This window comes from Vigna umbellata, chromosome 8 (assembly GCF_029865625.1).
Source record: "Vigna umbellata cultivar VRB3 chromosome 8, Vumbellata_1.0, whole genome shotgun sequence".
NCBI classification, from domain to species: domain Eukaryota; kingdom Viridiplantae; phylum Streptophyta; class Magnoliopsida; order Fabales; family Fabaceae; genus Vigna; species Vigna umbellata.
Window position 1 is genome coordinate 4,147,816 of NC_142172.1, and position 22,196 is coordinate 4,170,011.

A 22,196-nucleotide genomic window follows, 5' to 3' on the forward strand; every position below is an offset into this window, starting at 1 on the left:
TTAGACTATGTTTAAATATTCATATTTGGTTCTAGTTTTCATCAATTTTAATTGATTCTCTAAATTTTTTTATTCTTAATTAGGTTTCAGTGTTTGAGTGTTTGAAAATTTGATGTAATTAAGTATATTCTGTTAGTAATTATCAATTATGTTAAAGATATGTATGTGTTATTTGTATTTCTTTTTCTAATTTATTAATTTTTATATTTTTAACTTTTATCTCATTTAAAAAAATGTCTTACATATCAATTCTTTTTCATACCACACCACATTACACTCTTAATGTGACGTGACATTAATGATATCATGTATAAGTGTCGGTGTCACATGTCTTATATTTATTTTATTTCGTATTTGTTATTTTGATTTAATTAAATTTTAATTTTTTTTAAATAGAACAATTTTATTCTTTTCAAATTAAGACCACATTTAATATTATTAAATGTTATATAAATACTTTTATTAGAATCAAAATTATTATTAAATTCTTTTAAATTAGTTTTAAAACAACTCTAACATTTATAGATAAAAATTATTAAGTGCTATACTGCATATTTTATTCTTATAAAGTTATAAACAATTATTTAGAATATAAATTCAAATAAAAAAACAAGATTAAAGTATGATGTTATAAAATATCAATACAAATAAATTAAAAATTTTAAAACCAAATTTAAACTAAGTTAATATAAAATATGTTTTGATTAAGTTGGGATGAGGATGTCGCCTGCGAAGTTTCTATCTCTGTCGAACGTTCTCTCCGCTTCTTGTTTTGTGTAACTGATCGGTGAAGGGGTGACCTGCATAATACATTCTGACGCTTAAGTCAGATTCTTTCTCTGAGGTCTATGATAGTTTAATTATGAGTCAAAAGTGACTTTACCTCGAAATTAAACCCCTATTTAGAGTTTATAAGGATATTACCAATTAATTTATCTCTTAATGGTCATTAATGCCAACCTTAACCACTCATCAGTAGCTGTTGTAATATTAACTGCATATTAACTCTGTTTAACTGTTGCAAAGATCGAATCGTTGCGAGACTCTTTTCTACGCTTGGATCACTCATTCCTTTAAAACCAATATGTGATCCTACCCGATCGAAGGGCCATAACCCATAGTAACAAAATATAAATTTAATATTCACATTTAAATAAAATATAAATTTATAAAATTGAATTATAACTAATTTAATAGATAGTTAATCTGTATACATTTATAGTTCAATACTAGATATCATTACTTCTTTATAACTATGTCAGTAATTCAATATTTGAATACTTTTATTACTTTTTTTTCTTATAATTAGATATGTTCATTAATAATAAGTTTGACAACAAAATAAAACCATTACGAAAAAGTATAGAATAGAAAAGCTAAACATAAATATAATAATTATATTTTAATAATATAATTAGAGTTAATTTTAAAATATTTTCAAAAATATTTAATAAAAATGTTAACTTTTGTATAACATTTATATAAAAATTAAATTAAATTTGGAGAAAAAAGTTACTCTATTAATAAAATTAAAATTAAATTAAATCAAAATAACAAATATAATGATTAAATTGAATATAAGACATATGATACTAATATTAAATTGTGACACTACTACGACCACGTTACACTAAGAGTGTCACGTGACACGATAAAATAAAAATTAAAAAAATTTAAAAAAAGTTAAAAAAAGTTATGAATTGATAGTTGTTGATACAATATTAATAGAAAAAATTAATTTAAAAAAAATAAAAATTGAAACCTCATTAAGACTAAAATATAATTGGAAACCAATTTAAAATATTGTAACGAAAATTAGAAGAAATGAATATTTAAACATTTAGACTAGCATAAACTTTACATTATCACTTAATTAACAAGGGTTAAATATGTTTTTAGTCCCTCAAGTATCACGCGATTTTGGGTTTCTCCGTCTTCCAAAAGTTTGTTCATTTTTATCATCTTCCTTAGGAAACTCGAATTTTTAGTCCTCAAAAAGCAATGACATTAAATTTTCTCTAAGGTGACTAACGATATGCCACATTACTTTTCCTTTTTCTGAAATGTGTCAATCCTTCATTCATGCATCTTCACTAGTAGCAAATTGTCTCCCTTTACACCGACCAGACCGGCACCAACATCTCTCGCTCTGTCTCCATCACTGGCGAGTACATCGACCTCCTCTACTACCACGACACCCATCTCATGTGCATATTTGCGCAGGAGGTCATCGCGACCGTCGTTCGCGCCAAACCCTTCCCGTTGATCATCATAATGGGATCTACCTGATCCTCACGGCCGAGGACATCACCATGGAGGACTTATGTTGCGCCATTTGCAGCTTCCACTATTTCACCTTCCCCTCCAAGGTCGGTTACACCCTCCCCTATGCCTGGGTTGGGAACTCCGACAGTCATGTATTTTACATTATTATTTACCTTTTGTAAAAGGGGAAAATATTAATAATAGCTAGGTCATTTAATAAGCTTTAAACCTTTAATAATATTGGGTTTCTAATTAGTTAATGGAAAATCATCACAACCAAACTAATTCTACAATAATAAGTGTGATATTAAGATCAGTAGAAAATACAGACATATAATGGTGAAGAAGAACTTTCTATTTCTAACAATTTCTTTGTTCAAACACCTCGCACGCACTTGATCTAGGTGCAGAAGTTCGGTTTCTTTTCTTTTTTGTTCTTGATGAGAAAGATTGAAATGTGGGGTATGCAAGTTCTTTGTTGACAATGTGCCAATGAGGGTGTTCAATAACAACAAGGACTTGAGAGTGAAGTTTCCATTCGACCAACCAATGAAGATATACAACAGTTTGTGGCATGCTGATGACTAGGCAACAAGGGGTGGTTTGGAGAAAATAGATTGCTCGAAAGTTCCTTTCATAGCAGTGTACAAGGGGTTCCACATCGATGGGTGTGAGGCCTTTGTGAATGCTAAGTTCTACAACACATAAGGCAAGAGATGGTGGGACCAACCAGAGTTCTGTGACCTTGACGCTTCTCAATGACAAAGACTCAAATGGATGCGTCAGAAATTCACCATCTACAACTACTGCACTGACAGAAAACGCCACCCTCAACTTCCCCCTGAATGCAGAAGAGACCATGACATTTGAATTTTTACACACTTCTGTTACCATTTACTTTTACCACATTGTTGTCACTTTCATGTACAATTTTATATCACGTCAAATCTATGCATTGACACTTTATTTATGAATTGAAACTTGCTTCAAATAAAAAAATAAATAAATAAACATTGTTTTTCTTAAAGAAAAAAGGTTTTGATGTGCATGTTTATCCTTTGAAGTGTAGCCACAGGTTTGTGGTATTATTTATTATTATTATTATTATTATTATTATTGTTGGTTCTATTGGTTCTTGGTGATAATAATGACATCCTTGTAGAACCAGTTTACTTTTTTTGTAGAATGTGAGAGGAAGAAACGAGACAGAGGAAGGAAAAGGTATTCGTCGGTGATGAAGACGGAGCGGGAGATGTTAGCGCCGATCTGGTCGGTGAGGAGGGATTTGTCACCAGTTAGAGACGGAGGGAGAGGGGATGACCCGACGATGAAAATAGTTGAAGGATGATGGAGATGAATAAGGGAGGGAGAGAAGCTTCAGCGTGAAGATGTAGGAAGAAAGGATCCACGTTTCAGAAAAAGGAATAGGGATGTAGCACATCGTTAGCCACCTAAAAGAAAATTTAACGTCGTTGCTTTTTGAGGACTAAAAATTCGAGTTTCCTAAAAAAGAAGATAAAAATAAACAAATCTTTGGAAGATGGACGAAACCCAAAATAACATAATACTTGAAGGACTAAAAACATATTTAACCCAATTAACAATTATCATTTATATAACTTTTGAATAATAATATAAAACTATTTTGCGTTCTAACTCAATATGATTGACGTGGGATCTATTTGTTACGTGTTTTTTTTTCCTTTCCTTTTCTCTTATGAATGTAATTGATTGCCTTACGTAAAGGGGAATTTTTATTTGATGTTATAAAGTCAACTTCCCTGATTATAGTTATCTTAGTGACTGCTAAACAAATTTCACCTTCTTACGTTATGATGTAATGACCTTTCCCAAATAAAAACAAAAAAACTCTCCCTTTCCCCTTTTTATTTAAAAGGGCTAAGCATACGTTTAACTTAGCTTCTACCAAAGTTTGTATGATTAAATTGACAAATATTTTTGTTTTTTGTGAGAATTTTGAAGTTAACATAGTTGAAGTCACACAGAATAGATATATAAAAAAATTAAAATAAACAAATAGTTATAATTTAGACCTTATCATCTCTTTGCTCTATTGTTTTAAGATTGATGAATTAGATTTAAAGTTGATTAATTATTATAATATAAAAGTCTATCCCAACATAAAATCCCATCCCATTTTGTGACTGTTTTCCTGTCTTGTTAATAAAGTAATAATTAACATCTTCAAAAAGTTGATGAAAAAATTGTTGAGGATCTACACTTTGTACGAACCCTATGCAGCAAGCACGCCGAATGCGACCATTTAGTGCGAGAGAAGAAGTCTCTCGGGAAGCATTCAACAAAATAAAAACTAAAAAAAATGAAACCAAAGAACAAAAAATGACTATAAACACTGTGTGAATCCGTGTCATTGGTCTTCAGAATGTGACCAATTAGCTAAGATCCTATCCTAAAACATGTTCAATAATCTAACTAACGAGCAAGATTGGCTGAACTCCAAATGGAGCTTGCGAAGGTTGCTCCAGCAGAACTTGTTTCCGGGGACGAGTTTTGGTTTCTGATTCTGATGTTCCTCAGATCAGCAACGAACCCTGGTTTCGAAATCTTAACATCTTTCATTTCAACGTTGTTGGTGAACTTCTCCACCACCTCTGACATTCGTGGCCGAAGCTTCGCTGTTTCTTGCACACAAAGTAGCCCCACCTTCAAGAACTTTATGGCCTCCTCCTCGGGAAAATTCTTGTTCAACATGGGATCCACCAGTTTTAACAGATCGTTAGATTGATAAGCTGCCCACGCCTGCAATTGTAATAATCTTCAACTTCAAACTTCAAACTTCAAACTTCAAACACACACCCACCACATTCCATTTTACCAAACCATAACAAACAAAAATCCCATTTTAATTAGTCCCTTTTCCAACGCCACAAAGCTAAAAGCAATTATGGGTTTCTTTGACTTCAATTTCATTTCATACCTTCTCCACTATGAAACGTTCAATGTCTTGATACGCATCCACCACTGCTAGGCCACTCACCATTTGCAGAAGTAACACTCCGAAGCTGTAAACATCGGATTTTCTTGAAACCTGTCCGGAATTCGCATATTCTGGAGCTAGATAACCCCTGTTCATTTATCAGAACAAACCCCTTTAGTCATGGAATCAAAAGGATTCAAATTAATGAATCAAGTCTTTTGTTTCTTAATGTTCTAACTTACAATGTCCCTGCAACACGAGTGCTGATGTAAGAAGCTTCGTCTCTCAGCAATTTTGCCAAACCGAAATCCGAAACCTTTGGGGTGAAATTCTGATCAAGAAGAATATTTTTGGCTTTGATGTCTCTGTGTACGATATGAGGCTTAAGCTCTTCGTGGAGAAAGTCAAGTCCCCGAGCCACTCCTATAGATACTTCCCTCCTTGTTTCCCAGCTGAATCTCATTCTTCTCTCCTCCGAACCTTTCAATCAAAAAGCCACAAAAACAGAACCATTATAACTTCTGCCTCCAACTGCAACCCCTAAATTGGAAACTCAGAAACACATAACAGAAATTAATCATACCTAAGAAAGTTTTGTAGAGGCTGTTGTTCTCCATATAATCATACACCAAATACCTATGAACACCTTCCACGCAACACCCTTTCAAGCTTACAAGATTTTGGTGTTTGATGTTTGCAAGTGTAGCCAATTCCGCCACAAATTCCCTCTCTCCTCGCATGGATTCCACCTCAACCGAAAGCACCTTCACAGCCACAAGAGAACCATCCAGAAGCCTCCCCTTCACAAGTCAAAACCCAAATCAGTCTCTCAGAACATAAACCTTTGGTTAATTTTTTATGAAATCACATTGCATCTCAATGCCCCAATTAAGCAAAGAACAGACTTTTCAAAAGAACGAGATCAGAGAATGTATAATTAACCTTATAGACAGAGCCAAAGCCACCTTCTCCAACCTTCTCCGAGGAATGAAAATTTCGCGTGGCCAATTTTAATTCGCCATAAGTGAACAAGCGGAAGCTCCCATCATTGATCTCTTCCTCTGGGTAGTCTGCAATGAAAGAAAAGACATCAAAGATAATAAACAAAAACCAAAGTTTTCAACTTTACGTTTGTATCAGTTGTGCTGTGTACCGCTTTCGTTTTGTTCTTTGGTGGGTGAAGAGAAGCAAGTGAAAAAAGGAATCTTCATGTCTTGTCTTGGGATAAATGTAACACTCCCTTGATATTGAGGTTTGGGGTTATATATGAAGGTTTTTGGAGGAGAGAAGAAGAAGAGCGTGTGGAGAAAAGGAGAAAGACCATGTTTGGGTAAATCGAGAATACACGGTTCATCTAAGTAATGTAGGCATTCATTATGGCTTTTGACACTTTCTTCTTTTCTTTGTTTCCCCATTTTGGATTTTTTTTTTCTCAGAGGTCTCGTGTGACGACCCATTCTTCTTGCAACTTGGAACTCTCTGAGATTAATGAGTAACCCAACAAATAATTGATTATAGTATGAACAATGGAACTTTGGGAATGTGTTTTTCTTATCTCTATTGTGAAGTGACTTTGTTTTCAATCCACTTCCATGCAAAATTAACCCAAAAACATGGTAAATATATTGTGTTTTAAACGTGGTTAATTTAGATATTTTATAAATATATTGACTAACAAATAGGTAAGTAGACTTAATTTAAAACAATTCAACTTAAACGTTTGGTAGAAGAGATATTAAGAAACATAAGTATCATTATTCAAATCAAAATAAAATAGAGATTAAGTCATTTCAACGTAATAACTCTAATTCAGTGAGCAGGTATAGAGCAGTTGATATTTAATAAACAAAAACAAAAGAGAATTTTTAACGTAACAGGAATAAATTAAAAAAAATGGGTGTGTAAAAAATTAACATTTTAGAGCAATGTTAAAACGTGATTTCTTTAAAAGAAATTGTCATTAGTTTTAGAAATTTGTACTAAAAGGTACTAAAATAGTATCACGTCACGAGTCTAAAAAAGAGAACTAGTTTCTTTCAAACGAGAGAGAACTAATATAATAAAAAGTAAAGTATCACGTTCAAAATAAAGACACTTTCGTTAATCTAATATGAATAGAGCTTTAGGTGTTCTTAATTTATTACAATTTGTAATATCAATTTGAAGGTTAAACCTATCATTTCTTTTTTTTTAAAATCAATATTTTAATTTGGTTCCTTCTACTATAAAATTTGTTAAATTGGTTAAAGTTTTGTCGTTTCTGTCATCGTTATCTCCTACATGATATTAATTTGTTTCATATGCATCACCCAATTTATAATTCGATCGCTTTGACACATTTTAATTTGGTCCACATGCATCTGACAAATTAAGAGCGCATGATGTCTTTTACAAAACACATACATATATATATATATATATATATATGGGGTTTGCTAACGCGCGTACGCCTGTTTTTCAGTTGGTACATTTTAGCAATGTGTACCGGATTTTAGTAGACAAAAATATCCTTATATATTATAGATTCCAAGTTTTAAGGTTAAGGGTATTTTAATAATTTTTATTTTCGAAACTTAAAAAAAAAAAAAGAAACCCCCCAGACCCTTACTCACCTCTCTCATTCCTGTCAATCCTTTCTCTTTCATCTCTCTCACTCCAACCTTTTCTCTGTCATCCCTACTGTAGTCCCAATTGAAAAAAAAAATCATAAACACATGCCTTTAAAAAATTTTCCTTTGTAAAGAGTTGAGTCATTGACATATTCACCTTCAAGGCAAAGGTTCATTCAAGATCTCTTCAATTTCACCATCTTCACTAACCTCTCTAATTTCATCATCTGTATTTGTTGAATCATCATCTCTAAAAAAATCCTCCAGGCCAATTACCAATTCTTTTTGATGTCATTATGCTTGTAAAAATTAGATAAAATTATATACGACAAAAATTATAAAATGAAAACTCATTATAAAGTCATTTTTTTGTAAGAAATTGTTTAACAACTGAGTGTTTCTGATTTTTTTCCAGGCCAATTACCAATTCCTTTGATGTCATTATGCTTGTGAAAATTAGATAAAATTAGATAAGACAAAAATTATAAAATAAAAACTCATTATAAAATCATTTTTTGTAAGAAATTGTTTAACAGCGAGTATTTCTGAATTTTTTTCAGGTCAATTACCAATTCTTTTATGCTTGACAAAGAAAAGATTGGAGTGAGGGAAAGAGAAAGAGTTGAGAGGAATGAGAGAGGTGAGTAAGGATTTGGGGGGTTTCTTTTTTTTTTAGTTTTGAGAATGAAAATTATTAAAATACCCTTAACCTTAAAACTTAGAATCCATGATATATAAGGATATTTTTGTCTACTAAAACCTGGTACACATTGCTAAAATGTATCAACTGAAAAACAGGCGTACGCGCGTTAGCAAACCCCTATATATATATATATATATATATATATATATATATATATATATATATATATATATAAACATTTACTTAAGGTGATCAAGTTATATGTTTAACTTAATTGACATAATTATTCTTGAGAACATAATATACTTTAAGAGTTTAAAATAAAAATTATGATATTATATAAAAAATATTATTCAATTAAAATTTCATATAATACTTTAAGAATCAATACTTTTAAATTATAGTATTCTTTTGTTTAGTGTGTTTCGATTTCAAGTTCGTGAGATTTTGTTTGTTGTTTCGATTTCAAGTTTGCGAGAGTAATATTTTTAAGGTCAATAATTATATTTTGGTATTGTATGTTTTCAAACTTGAAATTTTATCATGATTTTATTATTAAAATGTGTCTTAGAGGGTTGAAAGAGGAAGGAGTACCTTAAGTCCTAAACGATGTGAGATTATTGGATATTATCATAACATAAGCTTTCCAATCGAGGTCTAAGAGGAATGATGGTTCATCCCAACGAAGGGTTAAGGAAAATCATTTTTGTTTCTCCTAGACTATGCCAATGTTCAATCCTAGGTTCGTCGAGTGACATCGTTAGACTCAATCACTGTATCCAAGGTATTATTCGCTTTGGAGTTTAGAGCTTCATCATAGTTTTGTCTTAAAAAAATGCCTTAAGGGATTGAAGGATGAAGAACTATATAAACTTTCCCTCGACTTCTAAGTGATGTGAGACTATTGAGTGTATCAAAGCATAAGCCCCATAGTCGAGGTCTAAGGAGAATGAGGGTTTTATCCTTAAAAGGTTGAAGAGAAAGGGGTATTTAAATTGTTATTAACCTCGACTACTAAGCAATATAGGACTATTGGGTGTACCGAAACAAGCCCTCAGTCAAGGGCTAAGGGAGTTTTTGTTCCCTTAGACGATGCCAATGTCTAGTTCCCAAGTCTGATAAGATAACATTGTTAGGTCAATAGCTACATCCGAGATATTGTCCCCTTTAGAACACAAAGCTCCATCATGGTTTTGTCCTTAAACGACACTTTAAAAATTTGCAAGAGAAATGATTATTTAAACTTACCTTGACCTCGATTCCTAAATAATGTAAGACTATTAGGTGTATAAAAACATTTATAATTATTATTCTTTATATTTCTTTATTTTCTTTTTTTTACCTTTAAAGTTTTATTTATTCTTGAAATTTTTAAAACAAATAGCAATTCAAGAGTTTAATAACACTAAATTTTTTACTATTAATCCTAGATGAATTGTCACCAATATATATATATATTTGAATTTAAATATGAAATAATTCTAATTGTTGCAAATTATTATGAGTTGATCTCATGAATTGTCACACTAGGTTAGATAACTATAATTGTTACAAATTATTATGAGATGGTTTCATGTATAAAATACAATAGGTTAGATAAAAGAAAGTTGATTTAGTTAGTACTTTGTTCATTATATTTGCGCCAAATATTTAATTATTTTTTTATATGTTTTGTTTTTAATTTAATAACGTTACCTAAAATTGGATAATGTTCACCCTTTCGTTACACTAGCATTGTTGGTGTTGTTTATGGTCTTTTTCCCCTACATTGTTCATCTTCTTGTTCTTCTTCTTTGCCATCCATTGATCTACTTTGTGCATTTCATGTCTCGGTTGTAGTCGTCTTTGTCATGCAATTGTGGTTGCGGGGTGCAAAACCAAAGTAGTTATTCTCATGGTGGTGGTAATAAGGCTTGTTGCATAACCTTTATTTTCAACTCTAGAGATGTATCAATTTTTAGGACAATCAAAACTCTCATAAATGCTAGAAAGAAATTTTGGGATTGTCATAACTACAAAGTTAGATTTATAAAATTTTGGTTTGTTATATTTTATTTTTGTAATTATTTGATAATAACAAATATTGTGTTATACTTTTGTTGAGGAATAAGGTGACAATCCAAATAGGTAGGTTATTACTTCAAATGGTGCTTTGAAGATGTTAATAATAAATCTTATACAATTATTGTGAGACAAAGGAAGAAGATTGCAAATCTAGAGAAAGTTCTCCAAGTTTTGAGAAAATGGGTCCAACTATTAGTAAGAGTGATTATTTTTGTTGGTATGATTAAATCAATCAGGGTTTGTGTGTTGTTAAAACTTTCATGAGGTACAAATGTAGTGAGTGAGTACAACATATAGTTATGTAATTATATGTATGAGGTTTAAAGAATGTAGTGATTGAGTAGATCAATGGGTAATGTAATGATAAAACTACTTTCTTTGCCTCTAACCAAGTTTTGAGTTTCTTTGTGTTTCCACACACCAAAACCACCAAGATGAAAGAGGTGTTTGTTATGATTGTTGAAAACACTAAGTTGATGTAAGGGATCATTTGGGAAGGTTGAAGGTCTTGCTTCATATGGCTTGGATGGAAAACTTGTTATGTTGTGGCTCATTCCTTGACAAATGCTACATTTTTTCTTTTACCAACTTTGTGTTAACTAGGTGTTATCCGTATCTAATTCCCAAGGTTCCTTCCTACTTATTTTTAGGCCTATGAGGTAATCTTTGATGAGCTTGGGCAATACATAAGGTAATATAGGTGTACCCCTCATATGTTCTCCATTTATAAGGTAAATGATTGAGTTATAAATATCTTCATATGTTGTTTTGCTTAATCAGTGAAAAATGTAGTCAAGGTGATTCAAATTTAAAAACTTAATTGCAGAGACTGAATGAGTACATGGGATCCTACTGATCATCCATTCCTACAACTAAATTCCTTTTTGTCTAAGTAGACCACAAACTTATCACCAATGATGTTGACAAGTCTCACCTCAAACAATTTTTCTCCAAACAAAATTGCTACATACATTAGACCCACATATAAGTACATATTCCAAATTCCAAATAAAATCTAAAACAATGGCATTAGTAGTTATGTATCCAAAACCTTGTTTGTTGTGATTCATTTTCTAGTTCATTTGCTATTTTTTGGCAAAAGGAACCTTGAAATAATGTTATCTTTAATGTTTTCTTTTTCCATTTCTTCATGATATAAATTGTTATTTTCTACAACATTATTATTATTATTATTACTATTTTAGCTATTGCATTGACAAACACACTATTAAAAACCTCCCTTATGTTTTTAACAAGTGTGACAAACATAACATTAGATGTAAACTTAGATTTTGACCAAAACCTATGTCAAACACAATAGTACATCAAAACATTTCCCTTAAACAATAACAATGAAATGCACATACGTAGGGGGTATTGCAATGAATCCCTTGCATGTGAATATGTGATTGTTGCTGCCTTCCACATCAAACTTTTGGTATTTATGGTAATTTTTATTTTTTGAAGTTGGAATAAAAGTGACTAACACAAATTTGTTCTACTCCTAGTAATAGTTCTTGTATTGCAAGTAACAATCCCTTTAAAATTCAAAATCATAACAAGTCACCTTCATCATTATTATAACAAAATATGTTCTTCAAACATACCTTTTTTTCTTCAGACATGAATGTGCATGAGCTACACACTACAACACTCCCCAAGTCATTAATTAATAATTTTGCGAAGTAAGACCAAGCATCTTTGCTCTCTACTTCAACTAAAGCATAAGATATTGACAATATTTGATCATCACCATCCCTCTCAACTAAAGTCAATTGACCTCCATAATAGAATTTTAAAAAACAACCATTCAAACCAATTACAAGCCTGCATGAGATAAAACTTTCCTTGCATGATTTCAAACACACAAACCAATGATTGACACTCCATCATTTTCTTTAACATTCACTTTTACTATTGAACCAGGGTTTGTTCTCGTCAACTCATATGCATAATCATAAATTTTCTTGCACTACAGTTGAAATGAATCCTATAAATGTTTAATTGCCATAGCCTTCACGCTATATTCCTCTTAGACTTGGAAATACTAGTGTTTCATTTCTTCATAGCTATATTATTATGTTGGTTTCTCTTGCCCATGTTTACAACTTCCTATTCAACCATTTATAACTTAATAAATGTACTAAAATTTCCTTCTTCATTAGGCTCTACAATCACTAACCCATTTACATCTTCAGAACCAAACTCTCCTTCAAACTCAACCTAATTGTATACCTTAACCTCAATATTAATGTCACCCTAATTCATAATGTTTCCTTTAACCTCATTCTCATTAATCCTTTCATATTAAACTTCACACTCCCCCTCCCCCTCAGCTTGAACTTCTCCTTTAGCCTCACTCTCACCCTCACATTTAACCCCATCCTATTCACATCCCTAACCCCAACCACATTCTCACCCTTAACCTCAAGCTTACACTAAGGCTCAACATAGTACCCTTCCACTCTGTTCAGGTTCATCACTCTCTCAATCTTGTACTAAGAGATTGTCTACTATCTTAGGTGATAACTGTTGAAAAACCGTTATTTTTATACTTAATTTTGATATTAAAAACACTCTTTATGACTTAGAAACTAGCTTGAAATCATGCTTTTGATTAAGTTGTGAGAATAAAAGAGTTGAATGGGTTTTATGCTTGTTTTGACAAGAATTAAGATGAATTGGATGAAGAAGTTGAAGTAGCAAGGAGCTGGAGTCATGAAAGGTTGAAAAAGTGGCACATAGAAGAACCATTGTTTCACGCTTGAGCGCCACCGCTAAGCGCCAGTATGGAACTGCAACCACTATTTCACGCCTCGGCGCCATCACTAAGTGCAACTCAGTTCTGAAAGCACTGTTTCACGCTTGGGCGCCACCGTTGAGCGCCAGTTTGGTTTTGAAAGCACTATTTCACGCTTGGGCGCCACCGTTGAGGGTCAAAAGAGTGCCGCAGCTACCGCTGAGCGCCCTTTTGGGGTGCTGAGCGTTGACAACGTGGGCTTGGGATATTTTTCTATATTTTTAATGAACTATTTAAGGTTTTGGACGGTCTAGAGTTCATATCTTTGGACAAAAAGAGGCAAAAATACACTCCTTTCACCCCTTGGAGGCGGATTTTGGATGCGGAAGCTCCGATCTTCAACTTTTAGGGTTTTATCTTTTTTCTTTTCATTATTTTCATCTAGTTTCACCATGTCTATGGTGAACTAAACCTCCATTGTTGTTGGGGAAACGATGTAATCCTTTGAAACTCTCATGTATTGAATTGATTCTTATTATAAATGCTTTACTTCATTAATTGTTAGGGTTTTTCCTCTACACTCTATGCATGCCTTGTTTAACTCATTCAATTGCATGATTATTGATTTTGTCACTATGGACACATATGAGAAAATCTAGAACTGGGGAAATTCTCCCAAAAGCAATATTACCTAGACATAAGAATAGGAGGGTTGTTGCCTTTAAGCTTCTGTGTGAATGTAATGCATGATTAATTGCTAGGGATATAAGACATTGTGAATTAGTAATTAGGAGTAGGCTTTCTTCACCAAGACATCGGGTTTAAGGTAAATTAGAAAGTGACATTAACATTAATGAAGAAGATGAATTCATAAATACATGAGAGTGGATAGGATAAGTCGGAAACCCCAACAACATAATCATTCCATATTTTATATCAATCACCTTTGCATCTTTCAATCCAATTGATCAACACTTGCATTCATATTTATTTTCCGCAATATAAACACAATGATTTCGTTTACAAGTCCTAATTAATCAAGAAACCATATGAATGTTTAGGCTGTGAGTCTCTAGGGAAATGATACTTGGTATTACCAATTATTATTACTTGATACGATTCGGTACACTTGCCGAAGTGTTAACATTAGGTTGAGACACAATATGCACCATAAATAAGTGAACTATACCATTTATCCTTGCAATGTTCACTATATTAATTACACCCATACAAGAAAAAAATGTGACTTATCTATACATATTTACAAAGGGGTTTGAATTTGTAGGTAACATGGACATTAATACGAATTTTACCTACGATTTTGTAAAATTGCGTTACAAATGAATTTTTTCGTAAGTAATGTGAAAAAATATTTCCCACTGATTTTTTGTATGTACATTTAGTGCATTAGAGCGGGAACATTTGTGAAGGATAGTATCTGTAGGTAATGGTACAAGCACTAGTGCAAAAACAGCGTATAACGTCACGCGTTCAACGTCGAAAATGACCGGTGACATTTTTGTAAATAAATACAATTATTAAACGTTGTTAAGAATTGTAATTCGACGTAAAAGGATATAAAACATCGAATGCCCCAACGTTAGACGTCAAAATTAGTGAATTCAATAAAAATTTGAGCGGGAGATTGAAAATTCATTCACTTTATCTTAGTGCACGAGACCCTCTTCTCTGCTCAAACTTTTCTCGAACGAAGTTTGACAACCATCACATGTAATATTTCTTTCATTTGATACAAATGCATGTTAATTTACTACTTTAGGTATGATTTTTGTTTGTTTTGACCGATTATTTTCGTGTTGTTGTCCTTCATAGGCGCATTCTGCTTTCTCTCTCACGTGTGGCAACACTTTATTCCGATGAACCAAGGTTAGTTTTCGTTTTCGTTTTCATTTTGAAGAACTTATTTATTGAACTTGTTTCTTGTTATTTTTTGTTGAACTTGTTTCTTGTTATTGTTTGGGTGAACTTGTTTATTGTTGGTTTTTGATTAAACTTGTTTGTTGTTTGATTGGACTTGTTTGATGTTTGTCATTGTTGTTTGTTGTTGATACTATATTACACATTCATAGTTCATGTTTTACAAAATACCAAAAACTGAAATTTGTTGTTTTTCTGCTTTTCAGATCTCGTAGAGTTGTAAAAAAGGATCACAATTAATTTTAAAAAAATAAAAAAATTGATTAACGTCGTTTATTGATAAAATTCGACGTTAAATTTAATGTCGAATTTTTTAAATTCGACGTCAATTTAACGTCTTCTGATATGATGTCGTTCTCGAATTCGACGTGAAAGACCCAAAATATTCGACGTTATATGTTTTTTTTGTACTAGTGAAGATCCGTAAATGAATAAAAAAAATTACCTACTAATTTTACATATATATTTAGAAAATATTAATTATTAAAAAAAAAACCAAGGTTTATTCTCCCGCTCACTGGCTCAATTTTTGTTACTCGTGCTCTCTTACTCCAAAAGAAGAAACACTCACATATTTTCTCACTCACTCAAAAATCACTCATAGGGAAGAAACCCTCTCGAAACCACTTATTCTTCATTATTCTCGAACCCTTATCGTTCACCCACACAACGTCAAAACCTTTTATCACCTCCACCGCTTGCACCTCCTTTGCATTGGCCCACCCCTGGAACCATCTCCACTTGAGCTCGTTGTAGGTTGCTCGACTTTTAAAGCTTGCATCCTTATCATTGCGTCACAAAGCTCTCATCCCACGATCACCACTGTGTCTTCTCACCTCCAGCGAGGCTTACCAAGGTTAGGGTAAAAAATTCATTTGAATCCTAAACTCGATTGGGGTTCTGTTTAGATAGAAAATATATTTTTGTTTTGCATATATTTTGGATTTTGACTAAATGAAAGAGATGTAAATATAAGTAGAATAATTTCCAATCACTTATATAATCCCGCATGTAAGGTAGTGATTCACACATCAAATCTAGAATATGAATTTGTTAGGATATTTATCCTATTTTATCATCATTATAGTGTGTCAAGGGTTACCCTATTTATCATGATTATATTGTGTCTAGGATTACGCTATTTATCATGATTATATTGTGTCTAGGGTTACCCTATTTATCATGTACTTGTGTATTAATTTATTCTTATAAATAGAAGATTGTGAGAGGGATCAATTAAGCCCTCTAGAATTATTTTATAGTTTCAATCTTAAGTTGATATCAGAGCGGGTCGATCCCGCTCTGGTTTATGTCTCGTAATATATATCTGTCCGGCACCACAATTCTTCGTCGCCCGCCACCGTCCGTCACTGCTCACCGCCGGCCACCATTCACCGCCGGCCACCGTCGTCCATCACTGTCACAGTTTCCTTCGTCTAAACCCTTAGGGTTTTCTTGTTCCTCGCTAGTACTATTCGTCTTCTTCAGAAATGGCGTCTGGCAGTACTCTTTCCTTCTCCGGAAGTCCATCAATTACCTCCGAGAAGCTAAATGGAAAAAATTATCTATCATTGTCTGCTGCCGTTGAAATGTGGTTCCTTGGCCAAGGGCATTATGACCACCTTGAGCGAGATGGAAGCCATGTGCCTACTGAAAAAGCTTATCAGTGGAAACAAGCAGATTTCCAGTTGTGTGCCCTGTTATGGCAATCACTGGAACCCAAACTTCTTGTATCTTTGAGGGCTTTCAAAACTTGTCACTCATTTTGGAAGAAAGCCCAAAGCATTTATGCCAACGATATTCAACGTCTCTATGACACTACGAACAAGCTTGCATCTCTTAAAATGGCAGACCATGATATGGTGTCCTTCATGGCTGAAGCCCAATCTGTTGTCGAAGAACTCAGGATGTTTTTGGAAGTAGATCCATTAGAGGATATAAAAAAGAAACTAGACAAATTTTACATGGTGTTGATCCTTCGTGCCCTACATCCCGATTTTGATCATCTCATAGATCAACTTCTAACTAGTCATGAGGTCCCCTCTATGGAAACATTAACCACTCGCCTTCTGCGTGTCCCGGTACCTCAAACTCAAGAAGCGCATGAACTAGTGGAACCATCTGTCATGGTTGCCACACGAGGAAGAGGAGGACGTGGCACTAGAGGAGGAGGACGAGGAGGTCGGGGACGTCCTCAATGCACATACTGTAAAAGGATGGGTCATACTCAAGAGAATTACTACTCCTTACATGGTTTCCCTTCCAAAACCGCCAATATTTCGAAGACTGAAACTTCCACTTCAAAGACTGAAACTTCCACTTCTATGTTTTCTGAGGATGAATATCAAGAATATTTAAGGTTAAAGTTTAACAGCTTGGCACAATCATCTCAATCTCCCAATACATCAATAGCCTGTGTTTCTCAATATATGGAATGTCAAAATTCATGGGTAATTGACTCAGGTGCTTTTGATCACATTTTTGGTAATACCTCTTTGTTCTCATCTATTTCCTTTCGAGAAAAACCTCATTTCATAACCCTTGAAAATGGATCTAAAACTTCTTCCAAAGGAGTCGGTCATGTTTTTTGTCTCCCTCCCTCAATCTCAACTTAGTCCTTTTTGTCCCTAATTGTCCTTTTAATTTAATTTCCCTAAGCCAGATGACTAAAATGTTAAATTGTTCAATGACCTTTGATCATAAATATTTTGTTATAAAGGAGCGTGGTTCGGGGAGACAGATTGGAGAAGGATATGAAGCTGACAGATTATACCATTTTGGATCTCGTCCAAGGGTGTCATGTGTTGCTGCTCCTAATCCTAAAGTGCTACATGATCGACTTGGCCATCCTCATTTGTCCAAATTAAAAAAGATGTGTCCTGAACTTAGTGGTCTCCAAACCTTAGAATGTGAGTCATGTCAATTAGGAAAACATGTTAGATCTTCCTTTCCTAAAAGGTCTCAATCAATATGTAATTCTAGTTTTTCCATCATCCATTCTGATATATGGGGACCTAGTCGTATCTCCTCCTTTGATTTTAGATATTTTGTTACCTTTATTGATGAATATTCAAGATGTACTTGGGTTTATCTTATGAAAAATCGTTCTGAATTGTTAGCTATCTTTACATCCTTTTTGAATGAAATCAATAATCAATTTGGTCAAGTAATCAAAATATTAAGAAGTGATAATGCAAAAGAGTATTTCTCATCCTCCTTTTCTTCCATCTTGAGTTCCCATGGTATCTTACATCAGTCTACTTGTCCTCATACACCACAGTAAAATGGTATAGCAGAACGAAAAAATATACACTTGGTTGAAACTGCTCGTACCCTTTTGCTTCATGCCCATATTCCTGTCCATCATTGGGGGATGCCATCTTAACTGCATGTTATCTTATTAATAGGATGCCATCCTCCTCTCTTGATAATAAATTCCCTTTCTTCATTTTGTTTCCTAATGATCCTCTCTTTCATACATCTCCCCGAGTGTTTGGCTGTGTATGTTTTGTTCATGACATGTCTCTAGGTCTAGACAAACTCTCCGCTCGCGCTCTCAAATGTGTCTTCTTAGGCTATTTCTCGACTTCAAAAAGGATATCGGTGTTACTTTCCTGAAACTAAGAAGTATTACATGTCTGCCAATGTCACATTCTTTGAACAAACTCCTTACTTCTCTCCATCTGTTTAGGATGTTTCTATCCTCCAGCAGGTCCTTCCTATTCCAATGGCTGAGTCAAATAGCTCCACTGTCTCTGTCATTCCAAGTCTTGATCACAATCCTTCTACACCTGTTTCTCCACATACTGAGATCATCCCACACATGCCCCCAATGGACAGTCCACCTCCCCAAGACAATGGCGAATCTCCTACTTCAGATTCTTCTCCCTTGTCACCTCTTCCCACGCCTCCTGGTGTAAATGATTCAGCATGGCCTATTGCCCTCAGAAAAGGTACTCGTTCCACTCGAAACCCTCATCCCATTTATAATTTTCTAAGCTATCACCGATTGTCGCCCCCCTATTTTTCTCTTTTATCCTCAGTGTCCTCTGTTGTTATACCCAAGAATGTGAAAGAAGCACTTGATCATCCTGGATGGTGACAAGCTATGATTGTAGAAATGCGGGCTCTTGACCACAGTAATACTTGGGAGCTGGTGCCCCTTCCCTTAGAAAAAAAGGCGGTTGGTTGTCGATGGGTGTATGCAGTTAAAGTTGGCCCTGATGGTGAAATTGATCGGCTCAAAGCTCGGCTTGTTGCAAAAGGTTACACTCAGGTTTATGGTCTTGATTATTGTGACACTTTCTCTCCTGTAGCCAAGATGATTATTGTTCGTCTCTTCTTTGCCATGGCAGCCATTCGTCACTGGCCACTTCGTCAATTGGATATCAAGAATGCCTTCCTACATGGTGATCTTGAGGAAGAAGTTTATATGGAGCAACCTCCTGGGTTTGTTGCTCAGGGGGAGTCTGGTATGGTATGTAAATTGCATCGCTCTCTATATGGCCTCAAGCAATCCCCACGTGCTTGGTTTGAAAAGTTTAGCTCCATTGTTCAAAAATTTGGGCTAAAACGCAATGAAGCAGACCATTCAGTTTTTTATTGTCATTCTTCTCTCGGGAAATGTGTTTACTTAATAGTATATGTTGATGATATTGTCATTACAGGAAATGATGTTGTTAAAATATCTCAACTAAAAGAATACTTGTGTAGACATTTTCAAACCAAGGATCTTGGAAGTCTCAAATACTTTTTAGGCATTAAAGTAGCCCAATCAAAAGATGGAGTTGTAATCTCCCAAAGGAAGTATGCTCTTGATATATTACAAGAAACAAGCATGATTAATTGTAGACCAGTAGACAGTCCCATGGACCCAAACCAGAAATTAAGGATAGAAGAAGGTGAATTATTCTCCGATCTAGAGAGGTATAGGAGGCTGGTTGGAAAACTGATTTATCTCACTATTACAAGACCAGATCTATCCTCTGCAGTTGGAGTGGTTAGTCAGTTCATGTAGGCTCCATGTGTTGACCATTGGAATGCTCTCATTTGCATTCTAAGGTATGTAAAGAAGGCTCCCGGGCAAGGATTGTTATATGAAGATAAAGGAAGCATTCAGGTCTCTGGGTATTGTGATGCAGATTGGGCAGGTTCACCTATTGATAGACGGTCTACTATAGGATATTGTGTTTTTCTGGGAGGAAACATTATTTCATAGAAAAGTAAGAAACAGAATGTAGTAGCTCGATCAACCGCAGAAGCCGAGTATAGGGCAATGGCATCACTAACATGTGAACTTATATGGGTGAAACAATTCCTTCAAGAGGTTAAATTTTGTGACATCCATACTATGAAGATGTATTGCGATAATCAAGCTGCTCTCCACATTGCATCAAATCCAGTGTTTCACGAGAGGACTAAACATATAGGAATTGATTGTCATTTTGTTCGTGAAAAGTTGTTGACCAAAGAAATATGTACTGAGTTTATTGGGTCAAACGATCAACTCGCAGATGTATTGACCAAGTCATTAAGGGGTCCTCGGATTGAGTTTATTTGTTCCAAGCTTGGTACATACAATTTGTATGCTCCAGCTGGAGGGGGAGTGTTAGGATATTTATCCTATTTTATCATCATTATAGTGTGTCAAGGGTTACCCTATTTATCATGATTATATTGTGTCTAGGATTACCCTATTTATCATGATTATATTATGTCTAGGGTTACCCTATTTATCATGTACTTGTGTATCAATTTATTCTTATAAATAGAAGATTGTGAGAGCGATCAATTAAGCCGTCTAGAATTATTTTACAGTTTCAATCTTAAGTGATTTGACCTACAATTCAGTGAAGCAAGAGCATTTGGAAATTGAATCCTTGGTTGGTTGTTTATTTTAATTGTAGACATGAATTCATAGGTTTTTGTGCTTAAGATAGAGACTAAGCTTGTTCTAGGTTATAACTCGGAAAATCGAGCTTGTTCTTGGTTAAAACGCGGGAAATCGAGCTCGAGAAACAAAATGGTTTGGTTGAAAAGATCTTGGTTAAGATTGTATCCTACCTCATCTACAATCAGAAACTACATTGGTATTCTCCTATATTTTATTGTCCCCTTTGCTTGTATGGTACAAAATAAAAACAACATTTCATTGCCTAAGAGTTAGAACAGATTGGCTATTGATGACATGGTTCAAGATGATTTATTATGTCAATGTCAGGCATTAGCTTTGAATGTTTTCCTTTTTTGATAGAAAGTCTAAGGGATATCGGCGTGCTAATGACCAACTAAGACACTCTTTGGAGTATGCTCTATGTGTAATGCCTAAAACATTTTTGAAATTTCAATGTTGAAGTGATTGATTATGGTATATAAATAAATTTTTGAAGAGTTTGAGTGATTAAGATGATTAAACTAGCTGACTCTGCAATGTAAGCTTTAGACCTTATAAAATATAATAGAGAATCAGAGATAACAAGGAATGTCTACTTAGACAATAACAAATAAAATAGGAAAAAAGCCATCATTAAGAAGGCCTATCAATTATGATCTTATTATGTTACTCCATAAACATTGTTTGTCGAGGACTGTATGAACATCAAATCATCAAAGCATATTATAACAAGAATGTACAAATTTTATTTAAATTTGAACTTGCAAATAAGACCTGTTCCATTTTTAGTAATGTGATAATAAACTAGTAAGATTTCAGTTTCATGTTCATAAATTTAAATTTCTGTGCATATTTATCCCAAAAGTACGTGAAGAAGATATTGTAGATTGTTTCTATTGCCATTTTTGTCATAATTCAAGGCATGAACTCAATTAGTCTTAGATTTCACTTTATTTTAACGAACATACCTTTTGTGGCTGGTTACAACTTAATCTTGTCACTAATGTTTTCATACTCCTAAAAGTAGGAGGGTCCCTTGTCTACAATACTTGCAAGTAACTTGATTACTTTGTAAAATCTTTCAC

General features: G+C 33.8%; 1 protein-coding gene across 1 annotated transcript; it reads right to left on the reverse strand.

The window, feature by feature from the left end:
- Positions 1 to 4,522: 4,522 nt before the first annotated feature.
- On the reverse strand, positions 4,523 to 6,450 carry LOC124821609 (putative serine/threonine-protein kinase). Its single transcript, XM_088095960.1, has 6 exons — positions 6,378 to 6,450; positions 6,167 to 6,294; positions 5,808 to 6,024; positions 5,467 to 5,704; positions 5,225 to 5,372; positions 4,523 to 5,046 (listed from the first exon to the last, which is right to left on the reverse strand). Exons 1-6 carry the CDS (start codon positions 6,433 to 6,435, stop codon positions 4,720 to 4,722), a joined length of 1,116 nt encoding a protein of 371 aa, XP_087952086.1. The 5' UTR covers positions 6,436 to 6,450; the 3' UTR covers positions 4,523 to 4,719.
- Between the last annotated feature and the right edge of the window lie 15,746 nt (positions 6,451 to 22,196).